Source organism: Haliotis asinina, chromosome 1 (assembly GCF_037392515.1).
Source record: "Haliotis asinina isolate JCU_RB_2024 chromosome 1, JCU_Hal_asi_v2, whole genome shotgun sequence".
Lineage (NCBI taxonomy): Eukaryota > Metazoa > Mollusca > Gastropoda > Lepetellida > Haliotidae > Haliotis > Haliotis asinina.
This window is the reverse complement of record NC_090280.1, coordinates 102,513,208-102,539,583: the sequence shown is the minus strand read 5'-3', so window position 1 is coordinate 102,539,583 and position 26,376 is coordinate 102,513,208. Positions and strand designations below refer to the sequence as shown.

General features: G+C 39.1%; 1 protein-coding gene across 1 annotated transcript; it reads left to right on the top strand.

Annotated features, from left to right (window-relative positions):
- Positions 1–4,987: 4,987 nt before the first annotated feature.
- Positions 4,988–23,320, top strand: LOC137277697 (uncharacterized). The gene is made up of 4 exons (XM_067809579.1): positions 4,988–5,296; positions 18,553–18,643; positions 22,189–22,386; positions 22,854–23,320. Exons 1-4 carry the CDS (start codon positions 4,988–4,990, stop codon positions 23,318–23,320), a joined length of 1,065 nt encoding a protein of 354 aa, XP_067665680.1.
- The last annotated feature ends 3,056 nt before the right edge of the window (positions 23,321–26,376 follow it).

Genomic DNA, 26,376 nt, shown 5'->3' with positions numbered 1-26,376 from the left:
CGGAATAGTAATATACTGTTTATGTCTAGGATGTTTTTCAATATATTTAAGAGCCGTTAATATAGCGTTTGCTTCCGCTGTGAAAATAGAACTGTTATCTAGTAATCTGAAAGATATTGTTCTGGATCCAATGGCGGTGGCACAAACCACTGCACCACCGTCCTTGGGACCATATGTAAATAAAGATGTGTATGTATTATAGTTACTTTTAATTGATTATATTCTTGTTTATACTGTAATTCATTTGTTTCTGATTTTTTAAACCTCGTCAGTGTTAAGTCAACTTCGTGTCTAACTAACTACCAAGGAGGAGACGAAAGCAGACGGGAAGAAGATACCTTGGTTAGCTCAATGCCGCCAGCAGACAGAAAAGGTTTCACTCTAAGTCTCAGAGGCGGAACAAGAGAAGACTTTTTATTGCATAGAACCTCATGAAGATTATTAAAAACACAGTTAAATGCAGGATTGGTCTCATTAGAATATGCCTTTGTTATATACTGTAAGGAGAGTTTTATACGTCGTTGAGTAATGGCGCATCGGCCTCGACGTAAAGACTGTCAATAGGAGAACTTCTAAATGACCCAAGACATAGTCTTAGACCTTGATGGTGGATAGAATCAAGTATTTTGAGGTTGCTTTCACAGGCTCCACCATATAAGATGGAGCCGTAATCAAGTTTCGAACGGATGAGACATCTGTATACCTGGAGTAGGGTAGTTTGGTCTCCTCCCCACTTTGAATTGGAGTGAGTGAGTTAATATTTAATGTCAAATCGGCAATATCTCAGCCATATCGTGACGAGAACATTTAACATTTAAATGGAATGTATGCATATATTAAAAGTCTGTCGACAAAGGACAGTAAAATAACTAGAATATCACAGATATACATGTAAAACTAGTACTTATATATAAAACATTTTATCTAGAACGAACAACACAATATAAAAACAGGCTATAGATCGCCAACAACTGAAGGCACATCACCACACTAGGGACCATGTGGACTTACAGTACCTTTGCTACCTGCATAGGCCCTAGTTGGATTTATACCATCCCCTCAAACGCTGGCGATTGTAAGAAATTTTAGCCAAAATTAAAAATAGCACAAATACTACACTTCTTAAATCCTGGAAAGTATAAAATTACTTTGAAAATTTTGGGACTTACGTACCCTCTCAGGAAGACAATAATTTCACAATAGTTCAACCCCCTTTCAGGGTACAGCCACTAATGATCAATGTTCTTATTCTATACTACCAACTATTAAAATAAAACTATCTACAGAACATATCAATTGTAATTCATATATAAGAAATCAGTTTCACTGCGCCACCGTCCTTGGAACCATCAGTAAATAATGATTTATAATTGTTATATTTATGTTTTGATTTTATTCTTGTGTATACTGTAATTAATTCGTTTCTGATTTTTTAAAAGTAGTTAATGTTAGGTCAACTTGTGACCTAATCAACTGCCAGGGAGGAGAAGAAAGAAGACGGGAGGGAGCTATGTTTTCCAGCTCAATGCCGGCCGAAGAAAGAAATGGTCTAATTCTATGCCCTAGAGGTGGAACAAGAGAAGACTTCTTGTCGTACAAATCCTCATAGAGTGGATTGAACACACAGTTATATGCAGGGTTTGATTCATTAGAGTATAATTTAGTAATGTACTGTAAGGATAATTTTATACGACGTTGTGTAAGAGATGGTTCATCGGCCTCAATGTAAAGACTGTCAGTAGGTGAAGTTCTGAAAGACCCAAGACAAAGTCTTAAGCCCTGATGGTGGACAGAATCAAGAAGTTTAAGGTTGCTGTTGCAGGCTCCACCATATACGATGGAGTCATAATCGAGTTTTGAACGGACGAGTGATCGATATAGATGTAAGAGGGTAATTTGGTCCCCTCCCCACTTTGAGTTGGAAACAACTTTCAACAGGTCTAGTGCCTTCAGACATTTTGCGTTAAGGTATATAATGTGCGGTAAGAAGGTTAAATGAGAAGCGAAAATTAAACCCAAGAACTTGGCCTCCTTTACAAGTTTGATGGGAGTGCCATTTAAAGATAGTTCAGGGTCCTTATGCGGCTTATTTTTTCTACAAAAGTGTATATAATTAGTTTTGGATTTAGAAAATTTAAAACCGTTTTTAAGACACCATTTATTTATTTTGTTTAAACACAACTGCAATTGCCGTTCAATAGTATGCATATTTTTACAACGAAAGGAGATATTAAAATCATCCACAAAAAGTGTTCCATCAATTGAATCATTTAAAACCTTGGATAAACTGTTGACTTTAATACTAAATAATGTGACGGACAAAATACTGCCTTGAGGGACACCCTGATCCTGATTGTAATGATCAGACAGGGTAGAACCCACCCGGACTTGAAATTGCCTGTCATTTAAGAAGTTGGATGTAAATTGAGGCAAGCGGCCTCGTAATCCAAAGTCATGTAAATCTTTTAAAATTTCATGTCTCCATGTCGTGTCGTAAGCTTTCTCTAAATCGAAAAAGATCGACACTGCGTTTTAAAAGTCTGATAAGTTGAAATCTAGTTTTGACAGTTTTGGTACTTACTTATCCTCTCAGGTGGACTAAATGTGTTGTGTTACGTGGACAGTCGGTATACACCCTGATCCATGTGCTGGGGCAACCCCCGATGTCCACACTCGATCATGTGAGGAATACGGCCCAGCTTTGAGTGGCAGTGAAATGGACACTGACACGAAATATGAAATATGAAACGTCTGATCCTATTGTGTTGGAATGTGAACGGTTTGAAACATAGTATAAGTCTAGACGATTTTAAAAACTTATGAACTACAGTCTTCGTGGTTTCACTGAAATACGGAATACCTGTAAAGGGGAGAACGTTGAAAGTGAATTTCCAAACTATGATATATTTTGCAACTACAGAGCTTTCAAGGACAGAGGAAGTGTGGCACATATCAACTCCTGACAAATGTCCTGTTTAAAGCACGTTGTAACCAAACTACTACTATGGTATATATTTTATTTGACAAGAGCGTGTTTGGGTTTTCACGGTATGGTTTGATTGGTTTTGTGTATATTCACCTGCTACATCTTCCTTGCATACTGACCCCGGGCCATGCAAGGTGTTACGAGTGTGTATTTTCTGTATATTTTTGTTATTAATTTAGTAGTAATTATTATTGGGTCACAACATTTAGTGTTTTGAATATTAAATATGATGGGTCACATTTCGTTTTAATAGCTTGTCAACACTTTTAGCATTCTGGTTTTCCGGAATTTATCTGCTCTTAGTTTTCGATGTTTACTTCCGGGAGACTTATTCTAGGGCATTCTAAAGTTTTGACGATGTTCGTTTGTGCCCGAACTTTCGGGAAATGACTTTGTAAATATATATAAAGCCTGGTTCACATTACCGCCAACACTTGAAATCCTGTCAACGCCTGAATCTACATTATCTGCTGTCGCACCGATCGCTGTGTTGACATTCTGTCATAGCTGTTCTCACTCACACCAAGACTTTAGTGAGTTTGCTATATTGTATTTTGTGACCCATCGACTTAGATTTTGCCTCTCTTGAATTGTACCTGAAATCTGCATTGTTATATTGACTTGTGAATTTGTATAACTTGCTCTCGTTGCATAATAACAGAATTTGAAGGTAATCTACTTGTCTTTGTTCTGTTTTGCTGGTTTACAAGGGGATTTCTTAAATTGTTGTCACGGTAAATTCTTAACCGTAACAAAGGGTATTGTTTGCTTAGACCAGTCTCTATCAGGAATGTTATATGATTTCACAGATCGTGAAATTATTTTACCCTGTGATTTCAGTGTTCAGAATCCATTGATTATTATTGATGACGGAAATCGTTACATTCGGTGTTCGCACAGAATCCTTTGCTGGTATCATGGGATGTCTGTATTACCTTACTGTCAGAACTATCTTTAATTTAATGGTGCAGTACTTGCTTCATTACAGACACGCTCGTATTATATTGTTCTTCTCATTTCTAAATATTATTCATTACTGTGTTTAAATCTGACTCTTTCCTTATTCACATGAAACATTACATCTGACAGGAAAGGATCTTCTCTGTGGATTCTTCTAACATATTTCTACGTTTCAAGATATTACAATTGTGCATAGCTGAATTTTATAAGATCAACTTTTTACACTCTAGGGACCTACAGGGACATCTCCAATGTCTCGCTCAGCGAATATTGAGTGAGTCAGTTAATATTTAACGTCACATCGGCAGTATTGCAGCCATATCGTGACGAGAACATTCTTGAAAAAGGTATTTATGTATATGGTAAAAACCTGTCGACAAAGGCAGTAAAACAACTAGAATATCACAATAAGAAATAAAACTAGCGTGAAAAGTTAAAACTAATATCACTATTCAGACACAACAATATAAAAACCGGCTATAGATCACCAGTAGCTAAAGGTAGATCCCCATACTACAGGCCATTGGGACTTACAGTACTTCTGCTACCTCCATGGCCCCTAGCTGGATTTTCACCATCTCCTCAACTGCTGGTGATTGTATGCAAGATTAGCCACTAACAATCTCAGTTACTAATTAAACTTCCAATCATAAAATACTTATTTATTTACAAGTCAGACAACACTCAGCGAATATAAAACCATCGATTCCATGCAAAGTACGGAAACCGATCTTGCATACTCGATGCATAATCGTCATGGGAGAGGACACACAACTGTATGTTTATGATTACTTCGAGAAAATGAAAGATTGTCATGTACAACTGGGCAATATAAATGTACGTGATGATAAACATAAAACGTACGTTTTCACACAATCAATGGAAATCATGAATGTTTCATGTCGAAATCTAGGTAATATGATCCATAAAATCGATACTTTGGTCGCCAGGTTCTGTTCAGATGAATCAGGAGACACGCGACACGTGAAGCTGTAGCAAGAAAAACAAGGTAGCTCTATTACCCAACTGCAGTGCATTAAGATGACCCCGGTGATTCTGTGTTTTATTGCAAGTTTCATTTGTCCAGTTCAGCTACTTTGCTTCAATGAAGCATCAATCACAGAAGACGACCGTTATCTGGAAAATAAGTTGTTTGGCATCATTAAGGAAAAGGTGTCTGCAGCCCTTGAGTGTGCCTTCGAATGCTATGCCCATCATGGCTGTTCCTCGTTTGGATTTGAACCTAAGCTTCGCACCTGTCATCTTCACAAGAAAAACAGCTCCACGGCACCAACTGAAATGAAACTGAAACCACCATGGAAACACAGTGATATTTCACGCTGGCGGAAGGTATGTATGCCCACGTATTTGCATTGCGTGTATAAGTGAGTGAGTGAGTTAATATTTAACGTCACATCGGCAATATCTCAGCCATATCGTGACGAGAACATTCAACAATGAAAAAGAGCATATATACATAATAAAACTCCGTCAACGAAGGACAGTAAAACAACTAGAATATCACAATTTCAATTAAAACTAGCATGGAAAGTTAAAACTAATAGCACTATTTAGACAATACAATATAAAAACAGACTCTAGATCGCCAACAACAGAATGTAGATCACCACACTAGGAACCATGGGAACTTACAGTACCTTTACTACCTACATGGACCCTAGTTGGATTTACACCATCCCTTCAGCTGCTGGCGATTGTACGAAAAGTTAGCCGAAATTCAAATCACATGAATACTACGATTAAAATCCTGGTAGACTTAAATTTACTGTGAATGTTTGTGGACTTACGTACTCTCTCAGGAGGACAATAATTTTACAATACTTCAACCCCCTTTGAGGGTACAGCCACTAACAATTCAAGTTACTAATCCAAACTACCAGTCATTAAAATACATCTATTTACATAACGTTAATATGGCGTTAGCTGCTATAAAAATGGCACAAGTCACTGCGCCACCGTCCTTGGACCCATCTGTAAATAAGGAATTATAAGTGCTATATTTATGTTTCAGTTGATTCTATTCTTGTTTATGCTGTAATTCATTCGTTTATGTTTATGTTTTAATCGATTATATTCTTGTTTATATTGTAGTTCATGAGTTTCTGATTTTTTAAAAGTCGTTAATGTTAGGTCGACTTGTGGCCTAACCAACTGCCAAGGAGGGGAAGAAAGAAGACGGGAAGGAACTATGTTTTCCAGCTAAATGCTGGCAGCAGAAATAAGTGGTTTATTCTTAAACCAAGAGGTGTAACAAGAGAAGATTTCTTATTGTATAAATCCGCATACAGAGGATTGGTTTTGTTACATGCTGTCAAGCTAATTTTATACGTCGCTGCTAAAGAAATGGTTCATCAGCCTCGACATACAGGCTGTCAACAGGTGACGTTCTAAAGGAGCCAAGACAAAGTCTTAGACCTTGATGATGGACTGAATCTAATAGATTTAAGTTGCTTTTGCAGGCTCCACCATAGACAATGGAGCCATAAGCAAGTTTAGAACGCACGAGAGATCGATATAGATGGAGAAAGGGGCTTGATCCCCTCACCATATAGAATTTGAAACCACTTTCAACAAGTCAAGTACTTTCAGGCATTTAGTTTTAAGTGACTTAATATGCAGTAAAAAGGTTAAGTGTGAGTCAAAAATGAGACCCAAGAACTAAGCATCTATCACATTTTGGTGTGCAATCTAGAGATAGTTCAGGGTCTTTATGTGGTTTATATTTACGACAAAAATGTATACAGTTAGTTTTCGATTTAGAAAATTTAAAGCCGTTTTCAAGACACCATTTATTAATCTTGTTTAAACACTACTGTAGTTGTCGTTCAATGGTATGCGTATTTTTCCCACGACAAGAAATATTACAATCATCCACAAATAACGATCCATCAATTGAATCGTTTAAACCTTTTGATAAACTGTTTATCTTTATATTAAAAGTGTGACTGACAAAATACTGCCTTGTGGAACACCCTGATCCTGATTGTAATGATCAGACAGGGTAGAACCCACGCGGACTTGAAATTGTCTGTTATTTAAAAATTTGCCTATGAATTCAGGCAAACGACCTCGCAAACCGAAGTCATGTAAATCTCTTGAAATGCCATATTTCCAGGTGGTATCATATGCCTTCTCAAGATGAAAAAAGTTAGAAACTGCGTGTTGTTTATTAATTATTGTGTTTTTAACAAAGGGTTCTAAGTGATCGACAGTACTTCCATTTTTACGGAAACCACATTGTTTATCTGTTATAAGGTTATTTGTTTCCATGTACCAAACAAGTCGATTATTTATCATGCGTTCCATGGTCTTGAAAACACAGCTTGTTAATGAAATCGGACGATAATTGGATGGATCCGTATGATCACGTCGAGGTTTAGGTATTTGTACTACTATGGCGTCACGGCATGAGGGAGGAAAGTTACCTGATGTCCAAATATCATCAAAAACATTGAGAAGAGTCTCTAGGTAGGATTCCGGTAAGTGCTTCAGGAGTTGGTAATGTTTGTTATCAGCTCCTGTAGCAGTATCCTGGGCTTGGTCAAGAGCAGCAGTATAGAGCTCATGAATAGAAAATAGTTCATTTTATTCTTCCCCATTATCACAACTGAAGTTAATAGGTTTCTTTTCTTGTTGTTTTTGGTATTGTTGGAATTTGGGTACATAATTAGATGAGGATGAGTGTTTAGCGAGGGTTTCACCCAGTTTATTCGCAATATCTGATTTATCTGTAAGGAATTGATCTCCATGTTTAAGGTGATGGACAGTAGATTTAGTACCTTTACCTTTGATTTTCTGGACCATTCCATACCTTGGACATGGGTGTGGGAGTTGGATACATAATTTTGCCAAGATTGGAGTTTGTTCTGTTTAAAAACACGCCGCGCTTTACCATTTAAAATTTTGAATTTATTTAAATTATGTCGACGGGAATAATGTTCAGCTTTTTTCCTTGCCTTCCTAGCTTGTTTGCAAGCGTTGAACCATGGTTTCCGGATATGTGATTTTCATCAGAAAAGCATTTAATAGCATCAGGAACGTGAACAAAAAGTTTTCAGGACACAGTGTTTGATATAAAGCCCAGTTAGCCTTTTTAAAATTCTGCCTTGATGATGGAGGAACATCAGATGGAGTGACCAATTTTAGTATAGTAGGAAAATGGTCACTTCCACAGAGGTCATCGTGGACTGACCATTCAAATTCATTTAGTAGTTCTGAATTTGTGACGAGAGCAGAATAGGTTCCTGTACCAAGATGTAAATATGTATTGGAGGCATCATTATAAATACATAAAGCATTATCTGAACAAATTCACATTCTGTCCCGGGTCCACACGGGATAATTATCTACAGAATGCTACCATATAGCTGGAGTATTTCTGATTGCGGTGTAATGATAAATTCACTCATTTTGTGCATGTAAAGGTGGTATTTCTTCACAGTCTGTAATAGAAACAAAACAAAAAGGAACAATTTATTCTTTTACTAATTGAATATGAACAAAACAATGAAATGTGCAGCACTAACTTGAAAGAGTCAACCATTATTGATATACTGAAACTCAATGAAAGGATTGCACACAAACTGAAGGAACAGAACTCTGAACCTCTTGTTTCAAAGCAAAGTTTGCTAACCACTGCACCACCCTGACATTTTTGCCAAAGACAATGCTTGTTGTTTTTTCTTATGTAACTTGATATCTGTTTGAACTGAATTTATTGACGCACTCAATATTTGCAGGTTGCAGGAGACATATGCGGAGAGTCCGACAGAGTCACTGCCAGTCATAGAGGTATTAGAGACTGTCAATCAAAACTTTCCAAAAATAACTGATGAGAGAGTAGTCGGTAGATACTTAATGGCCATTTCCCCAAACATGGAAACAATGCAGAAGAGGCTAAAGAATGACTGGTCAAAGAAAAAAGAAGAACAACATATGTTTACAAAGTTTTAACAAAAAGAGATACCACTTTAAAAACTATTAATGCCATCACCCTGGACCAAGTACCAGAAATTCTACCACCAAGCTTCTTTGTTATGCAAAGAAGCCAAAACCATTTAAAGTATGCAAAAAGTACTGACGTCATATGCAACGGCAACTCTCTACTTTTTAAAGTTCACATGTCAGATAATGGGGTAATTGACATTGCGGTTAGTGGGAAAACTGTAACTTCATACTCTGCTTTGCCCTCAACAATCCCTATGAACAGAAAGTGTCTGAAAACCTCACTTAAAGATTAATGAGAATCAAGTTTTGTCAGGGTGTAATTGTAAGTAAAAACACACATTACATGCAAGAAAACATCACTCAGCGAAACAAAGCATGACAAAAGTGTTTGTAGTCTTTATCTTGCCAGAAAGTATTATCTTTCCATTCATATAATTCAACAAGAGCATGTTGCAAGTGCAGAACCGCAGCTCGAGTCAGGTCTGAGTCCGACCTATTGCCTACCACAATTTATAACACTCCTGCGGTAACTTCTTCAGTTGACGTCTTGTCCATTCGAAGGGAGAATGCCCCATACCTCTCGGAAAGCCAGCTTACTCTCATCAAGAGGCAACTGAATAACTCCAGCATCGAGAAACATTCACGTAGATGGGATCCAAACATAATTCAGCTGGGTCTCTCTTTGTGGACAAGGAGTCCAGTAAGACATATCAGCAACTGATTGAGAGCAAAGTGCTTATGCTTCCTCCTGTTTCAACTCTCTCCAGATATAAGCACTCTGTAGACCAAGATGCAGGAATAAATCAAGTCACATTCATTTGGATGCACATGGAAGCTACACATAGAGATTTTTGGAGGACATATTATTGATGAAATGTCCACATGCAGATTGTTAAAAAGGGAGGCAAGATTAAACTCGTAGGGTATTCAGACTGTGGTCACACTTCATCATAATCATCAAGCACGCCTGTTCTATCTAATCCTGTCTTAAAATATATATTCCATGGGTTTTCTGGCATTAGCAGTGCTTCAGCCAGGCAGCGCCATTGCGCCATTCACGCAAAAAAATATAAATTGGCGCTTATTTTAAAATCTATTGCGTATGTGTTGGCGCAAAATATTTTAGAACAGATTTGACTAAATTAAATTACTAATTTCTGTGTATTCAAAAGAACGACGAAGTCCGATTAAAATATATAAACGATCTCACTTCCGTGTCGATTTTCATGTCTATATTTAGATACAATATACTTCGTTTACGGAAACTGTCGATCAATTGGGAATGGATTTCGGCTCGCGCATGCTCTGTAGCGATCTTCCAGAACTTCCTTTACAGAAACGCCCTGAATGCTGATTTCTTCCCTTTGCTTTCTCTGATTCAGTCGTTATGAAACGAAGAATTTCTGATTATTTTCGTAAACCAGCAGACCAAAATACCAATCATATACCGATAACGAATGCAGCGGAAGAATCGGCCGAAACGAATGAAGAAACCGACAACAGTGTATGTGCAGAGACGTCTGCTAAGAAATCTAAAAAGTTTGAACATCGTTTTCAGGATTCTTGGTTGAAAACGTATTCGTGGTTAGAGTACGAAACATCTACTGGATTAATGTACTGTAAAACATGCAAAGGTATGAAAATAGAAAATGCACCGACGACTGGAAGTAACTGCTTTAGAACTTCGACACTGAAACGTCGCCTGACTTGTACTGATCATTAGCATGCGTTGAGAGAAGTGTCCATGAAAGGTGCCTTTTCTATTGCATCTAAGAATGCTTTTGCACTGAAAACTGAGGTACTTACTGCTGCTATGAGATGCGTATACTGGCTGGCAAAGGAAGGAGTGTCGACTGTTAAATACAAGTCTTTGTTGGAATTTTGTGAAATGCAAGGGTGTGACCAACTAAAAAGTTTGTATGCAGGAAAAAATGCTACATACACTTCTTGGGAGGCTGCAGAAGATATGCAGAAAGCAATTTGTTGTGTGATAGAATCAGACATTGACAAACATGTATCAGAAGCAGAAAATTGTGCAGTTATGATTGATGAGAGTACAGATATTACAGTTAGCAAAAAGTTGGTGATCTATGCAAGGACTGTTGACCAAAATATGCATCAACATACATTCTTTGTAGGGAATGTCCGTGTTGATGACCCCAGTGTTACTTCTTCTGTGATTTATAAGAAACTTCTGGAATATCTTGCAACAAGGGGGATTGTGCCAAATAAAATACTTGGTTTTGGAAGTGATGGTGCTTCATTGATGGTTGGGAAAAAGAAAGGTGTTGCCACCCTTTTAAAGCAGGAAAATCCACACCTAGTATCTGTTCATTGCTTTGCACATAGACTTGCTGTTTGTACATCAAAAGCTGCAGACAATGTGTCCTATATCAAGACTCTTGAAAAGACTCTTACTGACCTTTTTATACTATTTCAAACACTCAACCAAGAGGATGTTGGAACTGAAAGAAATTCAGAAAATCCTTGAATCTGAAGAAATCAAGCCAAAGCAAACCATGATGTGAGATGGTTTTCCTTTTACAATGCCCAACATGCAATTTATTTGAGTTGGAAACCCCTGGTCACTTATTTCAAGTCCATTGATAAACCTAGTCAGAAAGAGAAAAACTATAACATCATTGGCAGATGTACGATTTCTCTCCACCACGCATATCCTTATGGATGTTGTCCCTGCTTTCACCCAGCTAAACATTATCTTTCAAAAGGAGAATATAGACATAGCAGCTGTCCCTTCAGCACTTGAAGGAGCAATCAATGCAGCTAAATCTGCGAAGGATGGGAAGTCTTACTATCAAACTGAGTTCAGGGAGAGAATTACCAGTACAACTATAGGGGATAAAACATCATACACATTCAAAGGTGTAGGCATGTGCAACAAGAGTGTTAAAGATGCCATGTCAGAATTTAAAGATATCAAAAATAATTTTAATGATGGCCTTGTACAGAATGTGGAAAGAAGATTCCCAAAAGACAGCACAGAGATTGTGTTCGCATTCAGTGTATTGGGGATGAGACCATTGTCATTTCTGTCTTCAGAAGAACTGCAGCAATATGGAGAGAAGGAAATAAAAGTACTTACAGACATTTAAGGGACTGATCAGAAATCAGAGACTGAAAAGAAGTCAGATGCTATAATTCAGACAGACAGATGTCTTACAGAGAGGTCATTGTTGAAGAAACTTGTGCTGAAGATGAAATACCCAAGGGACACATTTACTCTTCTTTGGAAAGTGATAGCTGAAAACCACTCAGAAACATTTCTCAACATGATGAAGCTTGGAAAATAGGCATTGTTAATGCCATTACAAACAGCGGAGTGTGAAAGGGGATTCAGCGCACAAAATAACATTCATACCGCAGCACGGAATGCTTTGAAACCAGAAACTCTACAACGATTGATGACCATTATGATAGAGGGCCCGAACACTGAACAATTTGATTTTGTAAAGGCTGCACAGGTATGGACAGATGCTAAAGACAGAAAATTATGGAAGAAGTAGAGAAGTACTCAATGATGTAAGTACAAGGAAATTAAAGTGATTAGAAGCATTTGTAATTTGAAGTTTTGTAATCTATGGTATTTGACTGTTGTCAGACTATGATGGCACATTGGCACACTTTTCTAAGAATGTGGCACACTATGATAAAATCCTGGCTGAAGCACTGCATTAGATTCTCAGTTGCACACTTTCCGACCAACCAGGCCAATGCTTCACAGCTTTGCGCAACATTCTGGGGGTGTGATTGCTGCCCTAGAGGAATGGGGATTCCACTCTCTCTATGTGTGTATGGATGGAGCCTCAGCCAACAGAACTTTCATCAAATCTCATTTTGAAGGTCAACCCACATTTCACAGCATGACGGCATATCGTATCTTTAGTGAAGACCCACTTTTCTTCCTTTCCGATCCGTCACATGTGGTAATATAGATCCGAAACAACTTGTTAAAAAGTGGTGATCAGAAGTGGCATTCGAGATAGCTGTGTTTCAATGGGAAACCGATTGTTTGGAAAATGTGGATTGACTGCTATCAGTGTGCAGTGAGCACATGTACCCAAACAAAGCTGACAATATGCGTAACCACCTTGCCGAGGAGGTATTGAACAGCAACATGCTTAATGTCATGCTATGCTACCAGCATCACCTTGGGGCCTCTGGATCAATATTTAACTCTGCGGTCAGCTTGCTTTAACAGACCAACACATTACTGAATATATTCCATGACAGGAAGCCAATCACAGATCTGGCCGATGTCCGCTTTACCCAGGTGAAGCAAGTGCAGACTTGGTTCAATGAGGGGGGAAAAAATGCGTTGTCAAGTCAACTTATGTCTTGGGAAACGCGTGAGGATTTGAACTTTCATGCCTCTGGTTTTATCGCTTTGGCAACATATGCTATCACAAAGCTTCAGATTGGCATCACACCTCACCTCATCAACAGTGACATATTGGAGAATCACTTTTCACAACAGATAGGGTTTCACCATGGGTCTTCAGCGAATCCCAACTATAACCAGTACAGATCGGCCTCAAACAGCATCATTCTTGGTCAGAACCCCATCTCCACCAAGGCAAACGCATCCATGAGGAAACGTTCTAAGACTGACTCTGCACTGAAGTTGCTGTGCCGGAAGTACACAAAACTAGGTCGTCAAAACTAGGTCCGGGGATCTGATTGGCTAACACTATTGAGTACAAAACACGCTCCAGTTTTATCACCCACGTGAAGTTGTAGTTTGCATTATTAACCAATCAGATTCCCGAAGGTCTTAAAACATGTCTCTAACGATCTAGTTTTGTATACTTCCGGCACAGCAACTCGGTCTTTGGCGATTTAATGAAACACAACAAGTGCATCCCTTCGAAAGGCCTGCGTACATGCCTCCCACACACATCGGAAATGTGGACAGAAGCTTCTGATACTCGTGAGACTTTTAAAATACGATATATTCAATGAAGAGTGCGAAATTGTCCTGTTTTCGATCACGTCGCCGTGTTTTGGTGATGCATCTTTATAGGTTATACAGTAAGGGGGTGGATAGTAAACCGAGACTTAGTTTATCGATTTTCGGACCCGCGGTGGGCGCCTGTGGTTTTCATCACTTTCTTCCAAGAAATTAAGATTATAAAATTGAATAGCCTCCTTTAATTTGCTATGTGACTTCATAAACTTGTGCAAATGCAAATAATAATGTAGTGCATATCTTAATTATTTACACAGTGGACAATGCCAAGTCATGTCTTAAGCAGAATATTTCCCCCATTGTTCCTCATCACCCAAGCCTCCACAAGAACGATGGAACCACCTCTCACATTTACTGCATCCCATCCAAGGCTTCAGGTACTGCACGAAAAAAAATCCTTTTCCCTTGCGCTTTCCCTTCCCTCCTGTTTTGTTGATTCGTCCTCTGTACATTGGGAAAATGTTGAAATTTTTTTGGATGTTCCAGTTTCTTTCCCTGCATCTAATGCAGCTGTGGACCTTGTTGAGGTACTTGACTGAGCTGTGATAAGTGTTTGGCTTTGACAACTAAACACATCCTCATTGATCACTTCATCAGAATCAAAAGCCTTCTGAGCTAATTCATCAATTAGTATGTAATTTGTCTTCACTATTGACAACCGACAACCATATGCAGATCGTAAGAATAACAGTTCAATTTTGGTAAAAACCATTAATCATAACAGCTCCCTTGAGTTGCAAATGTGAAGTGTTGAGGAATGTAGTTCATGGAACAGCCATCCTTACAGACTTATTTAAAATAATCGTAAATAATCGAGTCTGAACCAGACAATCCAGTGATCAACAACATGAGCAACGATCTGCGCAATTGGGAACCGATGACATGTGTCAACCAAGTCAGCTAGCCTGACGAACTGGTCGCCTCTTACGACAAGCATAGTCGCCTTTTATGGCATGGGGAACAAAGAAAAAAGTGAAGCGCACTACAGCTAAGGAAACTTTATTCCTTAAAGCTGATTGTCCTGTTATTTTGTTACATAAAGGACTGGTCAGAGGAAGGGTCACAAAGTTAGAAGATGATGGACCTACAGTTACTTTTTTTACATCATGATTGTCTGGTCCAGACTCGATTATTTACAGAACGCCGCCATATAGCTGTAATATTGCTGAGTGCAGCGTAAAACTAAACCCACTCACTCACTCTTTGTTCCCCGAGACATCTGATTTGTAACACTTCACTTCATCTGGCAGCCTATTACGTTCCATGACATTATGAATGTCAAGCTCCATGTTTTCAGCATACAACACTGTAGGTTTCTCCCCTTGGGTAGAGGTGTACATAAACTTTGGATGAATAAATTTGTTTGATGAGATGGAATTCCCCTTTCAGTCTCGTTGATAGCAGTGATCAAATGGTGTTCAGATCGTCTCCAAACCTCTGTCAAATACACCTTATGTTGGTCTTCACCATCCTGCATATGTACTCTACCTGCAAACAAAAATGGTCTTAATCAGACTTCATATAAGTCATAATTCAAAATGAAAAAAATGAACAAAAGGCCTGCAGAAGAACTGTTAGCATAAGAAATGCAAAACTGAACTTCTTGTTTGGGGATCACTTTACTGTCATGGGGGAGGGAAGTTTGTTTTTCGTAAACTTGGTTTATCTTCCTAACTAATATGATAAAGAGGCTTCCGTTAGAAGCAATATATTTACATTTAATTGTATATGTAATTCAGCTATAAATCATGTAAATTATAATTTAATCAATGAACCCTACAACGAAAAAATAATTAGGAGGGGTAAGTTTAAGTTCTAGAATGTTCATGTTGTTAACAATTGGATTAATCAGTTAATACACATGCTATATTAGAATGTCATTTTTTGTTTTTGAACTTTGAGGCCAGAAATCTGATCATCCAACTTACCTTCTCGAAAATGGCAGCGCTGACCGTACTGGTTTCATCTGCAATTAGTATATATGTAGCTTTGATCCGTGTAACTGTGTCAACGTTTGATAGGACGTACTTAAACAGTTCTTCACCTTCCAAATGCCCATCTTGCATCCCAACCCAGGAATGCATTGTTCTGCCACTCCGAAACTGTGTTGAAGGCACACCCGTGCTGGTCATAACACCGACAGTCTTCCCAGCAGATGACAGACGTGCAGAACTTTCCCTTATGAGAAGAGATTTTCCAGTGTCAGCCTGCCCTAAAACAACTACATTGTGATCTTTTCTTTTCAAGTCATATGCAAGTGACTGTTCAACGTATAAAGAATACATTTCCAAGCATGTTCAACGTTTAAAGAATACATTTCCAAGCATATGACATCGATAAGTACCTTGAGAATTTAACGTGGTGACAATTTTAACCTTGTCATGTGCGCTGTGTTGTGATCTTGATGTGGACCAATCAGAGAGCTCGGTTGCATTCGGTGGTGAGTCCCCGATCGAATAACGTAAACTTCCGTCTTACAGAAATGCGATACCGGTCAAAACGGCGTAATAAGCCAAAATAAAAGATTTTGATGAAGACGAGCCATAGTTGTAGAGCAAAAGGGAATACTTACGTCCCGGATTATATCCATGTTTATCCACGTCGAGCGACAAATTAGCGAGAATCGAAGTTTATCGACGTATCCAATATGGAGGGTGAATTACCTTGTTTTTATAGTAATATAGGGGCATACCCTATGTATCGATCGCCTGAGATTTTTACATAGTGTTTTGGAATGTTTCAATGTATATTGAATTTGTTTGTTAGTTTAGGATGCACGTTTTGGGGGGGTCTAGAAATGATATGCTGTCAAAATGGCATTATGCAGTATTTGAGGCATTGGTGAAATATCTATACATGTGGCCTACTTGACATATTAGTATGGTTATTGCAGGGTTATCTCTTGTGCATTTACTGAAGTTACAATATTCTCATTTATATATATCAGGTTTTTGGCTCTTTATGCTTGTTTCAGCATTTATTGTGGCATGCATATGTTTGGGATTTTGATTTTATTAGGGAATGTTTAGACATTTAGGAAATTTGTACATGTATTTATTATTATGTTTGTACATTTCAGTTCTACCCTGTTTTATTTCATTTTATTCTAGTTTTACCCTATCCCTATCCATTGTCTGGATGTACTTGGCCCCACACTTTCATAACATCTACGCATTCTGTGACATCTTGAGACTCAGTTTTCTCTTACTGGTCTCTGCAGATGTAACAGCATGAAGTCCTTTTAGCTTCAAATGAAGGTGATACTATTAAACCCAATAATGTTTCAACATTGTAAAATTCATCATTATTTTACAGTGATGTATTGGCAACCGTTGTTGAAACAAGCTGTAATAATATTAATACCTTACACAGCACTAAAAGTACATCCATTTGACTAGACCATACGTAATCGTCCAGTTTCCTGGTTTTGCTTGCAGCATCCGGAATCGATGGAATCATTTGCACTTGACATGACAATAGAAGCGATCGGTGTCTATTTCACTGTATGCGGTGCTGTTTACGTGACGATCTTCATAAAACAACTTTAACTTTGTAGCTTCAAGACTAAATAATTGTACAAATCGGACAATCGTACGATTGGAATGTTGCCAACACTTGATTCCTGTTTTCTTGTACTCGATATTTCGCCAACTGCGGTAGTAAACCTGGTGACCTTGCGTTCTTGATTCTCTCCTCCTGAATGTTGCTTAAAGGACGAAAACCAAGTGTTCCAGTCCCGAGCGGGCGAATGTTAAACCCTGCCTTGTCGCGCACACGAAATCTATCCAGGTCATCCGTTACGCTCTGCTAAGAATGTTTAACAAAAGTTTTCCCCAGTTATTTGCAAGATCTGATTTATCGTTTAGTAACTGATCTCCATGTTTAAGAATGATGGACACTACATTTATAAATTAGTACCTTTACCATTATTTTTCTGAGGCGACGGAAATAATATTCTGCATTTTTTCCGTGCCTTCCCAGCTTGTTGGCAATCATCTGTGAACCAAGATCATTGAGTACTGCAGAGGACATTGGTATACACTCAGCAGCTATGATGTTCAGTTCATCAGAGAAACCATTTGCATCAGGAACATCAACAAAACAAATGAGGTTTACGTTTTGTAACACACAACATTTCATATAGACGCCACTTAGCTTTTTTAAAATTCCATTATGATGGTAGAGGAACATGAGATAGAGTACAGGCTTCAGTAAAGTGGGAAAATGTTTTACGTCGCACTCAGCAACATTCCAGCTATATGGCGGCGGTCTGTAAATAATCTGGACCAGACAATCCAGCGATCAACAACATGAGCAACGATCTGCGCAACTGGAAAAGGATGACATGTGTCAACCAAGTCTGCTAGCCTGACCAACCGGTCCCGTTAGTCGCCTCTTAAGACAAGCAAAGTCGCCTTTTATGGTTGCTGAAGGCCTGTTCTACCCCGGGACCTTCACGGGTGTTGTAATTAACAACGGGAATTAGCATAACCTAGTTCATAAACTAGAGTATGTTGTCTACTTTCAGGAAATGGTACCACGTGTTGGCTGATGTAAGCAGTCGGCATGTAAAACATTCGCTATCTGAATATGTTATAAACGATGGGATTGATCATACCTGTTGTGACTCGAGTTTGTTGTCTATTTTCAGGAATTAATGGGTCCTTGCGCAGATCACACGTGTCCGACTGGGAAGCGATGTAAGGTACATCGTGTCACTAAAGCGCCAATATGTTCGGAAGGTAGGACCTTTTCTCTGTAACTGTGTTCATACGAACATTCCAATAACAGTTGTCAATGAACCAGGAGATGGGATTTGACGTTAACAGGAAAGCTTGAGCATTAGGCGTCAGTTTATTATTACACTATTTGTGTGAGAATCCTTAACCTTAGATGGGACTCAGGGTTGGATGAGAGATGTGCATGTGCAGGTGTCACCATAGTGGCAACAACTTTCATCAAGTCATGTGCTTTCGGGCGCTATTTTCAAAGCATTTACCATGTAACACGGACGTGAAATGAGTGAAACAAAGAGATCCCAAGACCCGGGCCTCCTTCAAACCTTAGTCAGGTCTTATACAGAAATACATTGATATGATTGAAATTTGAAGCCGTTTCCAATTTACTTTTTGCTATTTTTGTTGCGACATATCTGTAGCTGCCTTTATATTTTATGTATATTTGTACTACAACAAGAAACATTACAATCGTCCAGGAAAAGTGATTTATCTACTGAATCAGCATTCTCTTCCCACATAGTATCGCGCCCGTAAAGAGTTTCTAGTTTTCACGATGCATCCGGAAATTACCGAGATTTTGCGAAGTATCACTTTTGAAACAAGGTCTCTGATTGCACAACTAAATCTGATTACCTCCAATCACGACTCTTGAACACTCGCACTATGAAAGGGGCGTATTAGAACAGAGGTTACGTAGGAAGATGTGACAAGTAACCACTGTGGGAAGAGAATGCTGAATCAGTTACATTCTTTGAAAGACTAAATAATGTTACAGACTAAATGCTGACTGTTGAACACCCTGAACCTGACTGTAATGAACCTTACTCGGACTTGACATTCCACATATATTAAAATTACCTCTAAAACCCAAACCGTGTATGTTGTATGATATCATTTTCCAAGATCAGAGAAAACTGCAACTGCGTGTCATTCAGATTAATGGCATTTTAAACAAAGAATTCTAATCGTATTCAATGATCAACAGTACTCCTTTGTTTTCCGGAAACCACATTGTATGTTGGTGATAAAGTTATTGCTCTTCAGATTACCATTCGCTCCATGAGTTGACTGACACAACTCGTCAAAGAAACTGGCCTGTAATTGGTGGTGTCAGTATAATCTCGACAAGACTTTTGGAACAGTGGCAACAATTGCATAATGCCTCGAACATGGAAAATTCCGTGCGTCAATATATGTATCAGATATAAAACGTCGCTTTTCAAATCCAAATGCAAGACTTTGTCCCTACAAAATGAGTGTTTTTATTATAATTTTAGCACGGTCAAGCATATCCAGCTTGACTGTGTTGAATTCTCCATCATAAGGGATAAGTATTTTACAGTTAAAACAATTAAGGACCTTTTTAACAGTACGTTCTCATTTTATCATTGGATTTTTAAAAGAGATTGATTTCATGAATGAATTTTGATTATTATGTTCTGTAGATAGTGGCATTTCAGTTGCTGGTAGTTTGGATTGGTCATTTGAGTTGTTGGTGGCTGTACCCTCAAAAGGGGTTGAAGTACCGTAAAATTATTGTCCTGAGAGGGTACGTAAGTCTACAAACATTCAAAGTAAATTTAAACTTTCCACCGTTCTTGGTCGTAGCATATGTGTATTTTAAATTTTTGGCTGGATGTGTCTAAATTGCTAATAGCTGAGGGGATGATGTAAATTCAACTAGGGTTCATGCAGGTAGCAAAGGTACTGTAAGTCCCCAAGGCCCCTAGTCTGGCGATCTACCTTCAGTTGGTGGCAATCTATAGCCTGTTTTTATATTGTATTATCCGAATTGTGATGTTAGTTAGAACTTTCTAAGCTAGTTCTAATTCCGTTTGTGATATTCTAGTTGATTTGCTGTCCTTCGTTGACGGGTGTTTATAGTAGAAATATATTTCATTTCAGTATTAAATGTTCTCGTCACGATATGGCAGAGATATAGCCAATGTGACGTTAAATATTAACTCACTCACTCACTATTATAATTTTACAGTTTCGTTAACATGATTTCAACCCAAATTGACAGTTATTACCAACATCAGTGCTGTTTCCTGATGGAAAAGTACATTGGCCAAACGCACATGCGACAAAAAGGTTCCTTATGACATTTAACAAAATGCCGTGGTGGCAGTTTGGAGGCTACTAGGCCAGGTGATCAAAGACAGCTATTGTATATATACACTGGCAGTTTGGAGGCTCCTAGGCCAGGTGATCCAAGACAGCTGTTGTATATATACACTGGCAGTTTGCAGGCTCCTAGGCCAGGTGATCCAAGACAGCTGTTGTATATATACACTGGCAGTTTGCAGGCTCCTAGGCCAGGTGATCCAAGACAGCTGTTGTATATATACACTGGCAGTTTGGAGGCTCCTAGGCCAGGTGATCCAAGACAACTGTTGTATATATACACTGGCAGTTTGGAGGCTCCTAGGCCAGGTGATCCAAGACAGCTGTTGTATATATACACTGGCAGTTTGGAGGCTCCTAGGCCAGGTGATCCAAGACAGCTATTGTATATATACACTGGCAGTTTGGAGGCTCCTAGGCCAGGTGATCCAAGACAGCTATTGTATATATACACTGGCAGTTTGGAGGCTCCTAGGCCAGGTGATCCAAGACAGCTATTGTATATATACACTACTCGCCACGTTGTAACACATGTTGGACGTTACAGAAATATTCCACCAAAACAACGCGTTCCATGTACAGACGAAGGAACGGTTTCATCGACGCCCATGGAGGAAACCCAGTTGATTATTTGCGGATGATTTGGGAACTTTACCTTTTATTCTTTCCATTATGTTCTGCACCTTCGACATGATGCATGAAGATGAATACAGATATATTTGAGACACACAGTTCCTTCCAGACAGACGCTTATTTTGTTTAAAAGCGGGTAGACCCTTGCGATTGATAGTTTTAACTTTAATAATGAACAGTAGGATGTCGGTGGATATATTTTTCAGCTTTCCACCTCACTTTCTAGCCTATTTACATTCATTATTAGCCCATGGTTTACAAATATATGACGTTGCAGAGAAATTGTTTTCTTGGCAGTGCCATTAAGTGTACACGAGGACAGCTGTTTCTCTCAAACTCCCGTTGGAAACATCGGGATTTAAGCAGTGGCTAGTGTTGGTGGCTTAGTGGCTGTACCTATGAAGGTGGATGAAGTAGCCCAAGAACCTCTCATCCCCGCGTCATCAAATGAGAAAGTGTAATCCCAAACAGAGTATGTAATAAATGTTGCAATTCCATGTGCGTGTTTGTAACATGTAACCACTTTCGTAATTGCATTGTGTATTTATAGCATTGAGCAATGTGACGCGTGCCAATATACACTTATCAAGGGGAGACACAGACCTTGGTCAAGACTAGCAGTTGTCCGCGGTGGCTGAGAGGGTTAGACGGCTGACTGTTATATGATGGTGATAAGGTCCCATTTCTCTTTAATTGGAACATATTGCTTTTATGAAGAATTTGTTTAATCATGTTTAATTTAAAAATCATAACTGTATCATAATCCGTGTAACTTTTCAACTCCACAGCTGATGTCTCTCAACCAGATGTTTGTTCAGAAAAGCGTGTTAAAAAAGCAAACTGCATCTATGAATCTAAACTAGCAGGAAGTGTGAGGTCATGTTCCTGCCACCGTAATTACAGAGATGTACCTCTGGACGTCGTCAGTGTCAATAATACCTGCATGGTCGATGGCAGCTGGACTCCACCCGTGATCAACTGCACAGGTAAAATATCATCCTTCAGTGATTTTTTGTGAAGTCATCAATTATTTCTCCCTCATTAATAGTACTGTATATACCTGTGACTCGCTATCTAAGTCTGCGGCCTCTCATCGCAAAAATTAACGAGTATAACCAGATCACATCCGGGTTAGAACTGGTCTCAGTTAAACAATGCTTGTCGTATAGGACGATTAACGGCATCAGGTAGTTTCGTGTCATCATATCCTAGCAGCGTAGATCGGTGCCTGTGCCGTTGATGGTTGGATTGACTGGTCCCGATTCGACTATTTATAGACCGCCACCGTATTGCTGGAATACTGCTGAGTGTAGTGTTAAACAACCAACCATCATTCTCATGGAACTTCTCCACGGCACAACTGTTTAAAGTAGCGTTCATTTGGTATTGATATAGGCGTCATTCTTGAGTCTTACTAAAAATTATGAACATGTCCATATAATTCCATTGTCAGGTCCCTACATCAGACTGACCACGCCCAGCACCAAGGAATACACATTCAAACAGATACCAACCAGCACCCTTCAAAGTATCACAGGTGGCACCTCCACAGTGGTATTTCTGGTAAAGACGTGCTTCGATGCCAACTTTGCCCTACACACATTTCTTAACATGTCCACAGATGCTTCTGCCATGTATGAATTGTCTATCGGTGGGTTTTCCAACATGAAGTCCGTTATCCGTGGATGCTGGTTATGCTCCGTCACTGATTCCCACGTGGAACCATCTATTGTATCCTGCAACGAGTACAGATCATTTTGGCTCAGCTGGAAAAATGGCGTCATCTCTGTAGGAAAGGGACCGGTTGCTGGGAGCCAGCTATTTATGCAATGGGCCCCAACTGCACCCATTGTGATAAATCACGTTAGTATCAGCACCTATCTTAATAATCCAGGGACGTGGCTCTTCCTCGAACACTAAGCGTCATCACTGAAGGGTCTTTCCGTTACGAAAATGGAAAGACATAACAGTATAAAAGGAACATCTTTTACAATAAGGAATCTGAGCATGTATACACTTTGAAGGCCTCACGTCTGTGTTGTTTACTTAACAAGGATTTTCTATAAATTTATGTAACCTCATCAGCAGCTATCCTATTTCTGACGGGTTAGACAATACTGGTGTAATGCCATTCCCGTCACAACCAGACCATAGATAATGGTGGAGCACAAACTACAAAACAGCGCTCATCGAACCCAAAATATTGATGATGGGCCCCGACTCCGGACGTACCGGGTCATTGACGCAGCTACAGCACCACCCGCACACAAGATCAACATCTCTTCTGAGTCGAGCCAGAGACTTACTTTTGTAATCAATAAGTTCCAGCGTTAAACTATTTACTGGCTCACAGAGCACACGGTGACTGGGAATTGCTACACAATAAATGTGTGTATTTCACAGAATTACTTTTTCAAATCAGTCACGTCGAAGCCAGAGACACATTGCTTCTACCTTTGATCAGTCTCTAGAATATACGACTGCCTGTTGATACAGATCAAAGAGATCGATAATCGCTAGCTTAATATCAGTCTATGATCGACACATATCGGAGATGTAACTTTAAGCACAATGTCTGAACGAAATGTGTTTAACAACACTGGTGAATGGTGACTTGTTTTAGCATGGATTATAAGCAAAACAGCGTCTAGAACATAATTTAGAAACAGAGCATGAATCCTGAATTTGTACATTCTGTATTCCATTTATATGTTTCTTTAATGAAACTATATGAACACAAATAACACTTATCCTTTACCAGCTATACCCAACATTTCAGATGAAACTGCATTTCTAGCCCAAATGTAACACATGCATATTCAGAATACAACGAGGCAAGATTACTGAGCTTACAATCATGAATATACCCCCAAAAGTGCTTTTAACACCAATGAATGAGATTTTCATTTTCACAACTATATCTCAGTCCAGAAGCTAGCAACACACTCTTCATTACAACTAGAAGGTGTGCCATTTTGTCCATTTTCCTAAAGCAACAGACTCATCAATCTTCTAACTTCACAGAAAAAACAAACAAAATTATATTGTCTCATCTTGAAAGCCAGATGCAAAATGATCATGCAGAGAGCCTCTTTAGGCCAGTGAAACAGGACGTAACATTACTTAAGTATGTTACTTATTTTGCATCGACTTCGAGACGCAATTTAGTGTTCTCTTTACGTTAAAATCGGTCACCAAATACAATATAGGATTTCTTAAGGCCAAGCAGACCTGCTAAATAGTTGAGCCAAAAGTACCATGCATTCAAGACATGTCTGCAGTATATCAAGGTGAACGAGTGTAATGTTTAGTTGGACCATGAATATTTACTTTTTCGGGGTGTGTTTCATGTTCGCATTATATATTTACAGTTACATTACCTGTGACATCTACATTCTTAAAAAAAGAGCTGCAAAACCCAAATATCAATGGAAAATGGTGTTATTTAAGGACGTGTAGATCAGCAGAAAACAAAGATACATGAATGTAATTTTGTAGAGCAATGCCTTGCTGTCTTGTCCATATTTCGTGAGAACAACAGTCATCACAGCCATTACTGCTGTCCACCAGGTTGTGTTGAAGTCAGTACCTCGTAACGCCACCTCCAGCTGCTACCACTGCCCGTCACCTCCTGGGTAGAGATCGAATCAGTCGTTGGGTGTTTTGTTGTGGAATTCTTCTCCATTCCTCCTGCAGCATTTGGAACAACTGTTGAAAATTATGTGGTGGATTACGATGTCGACTTACCCTTCTGTTGATCTGATCCCTAAGGTTTTCGATTGGGTTTAGATCCGGAGATCTGAAGGGCCAGTGGAGGGTATTGATGATGTTACTGGCCAGGTTGTCCATGGTGGCACGTGCTGTTTGGGGCCGAGCGTTGCCCTGTTGGTAGAGCTGCCGTTAAAGGTCAACAAGGTGGACGGATAATCTGGTCGATGTATCGATTGGCCGTCAGATTGCCTTCGACAAGCACAAATTCCCATCTCCGTTTTTATGCTGTATCCCGGGCGGTACGATGGCGGTCACGTAACTTGGTTACCCGGATGTACCGATCTTGGGCAGGTGTGGTGACTCTAGGTCTTCCTGATCTTGGATGGTCATTTGTCGAATTTGTCTGATTTCGATCGACAGCCTTGAGACGTCCCATTTTCGTGTACAGTACTTACAAAGATCGTGCATGAAATTGTGAGATTCATTTGGGTCTTGTGTAGTCACATGCTGTAATCATGCTTTGCACGTGAGAAACAATCATTGTGCATGATATTCGTGCTGCATGTCATCCGCGCACATGACAATCCTGATTGATAAAATAATTTAAATTTCTACCCAATGTGTTTTTTTGACTGGCAATTTCACGTCGCTGTACATTCTGCAGGATCTCAGTGGCCACTTTAATTTTGGCTAAATTGCTTATCGCAGAGCATGCCAAAGTAACCTTAAACGTCCTGATTCTGGTCTAAGACTTTGTCTTGGATCTTTAAAGAATGCCTTATAAAAGTAACTGAGCAATGCTTTATGTGAAAAGGATAATAGTGCTCATGTATGTTGAAACCATACTGATCCCAAACCATAATACACACGCACACATGCACTTGACGTTTAATCTTTGCTTCGTGCCCAAGGCTACATATTTATAAGTGCTAATACGTGTGAATAGACACAGCATTCATTCCATTCACCACATATACTACGGCTGCACGGACAGCATCTACCCTTCGTTATCAGGAGGCAAAGTAACTATTAGCCTACTGTGCTTCCGGTGTATTAAAATATAAGATGACAGCTTCATTAAAATCCATAAATCCATAGCTGTGAATACTTGCATTTTTGAGCGAAACGTTGCATTATAAGTTCATATTGATTCGGAAGGCAAGCTGGCTGTATGCCACGACACAAAAATGCTCATCTGACGTTATTATTCACAGGCATTTCACACAGTGCAGATCCCTCGTCTGAACAGCTGTTCAACGGTCCTG

Coding starts and splice junctions, on each gene's coding strand:
- LOC137277697 (XM_067809579.1), top strand. CDS start 4,988: ATGACCCCGGTGATTCTGTGTTTTATTGCAAGTTTCATTTGTCCAGTT. Junction 5,297..18,552: donor ATATTTCACGCTGGCGGAAG/GTATGTATGCCC, acceptor GTCTATTTTCAG/GAATTAATGGGTCCTTGCGC. Junction 22,387..22,853: donor ACCCGTGATCAACTGCACAG/GTAAAATATCAT, acceptor TTCCATTGTCAG/GTCCCTACATCAGACTGACC.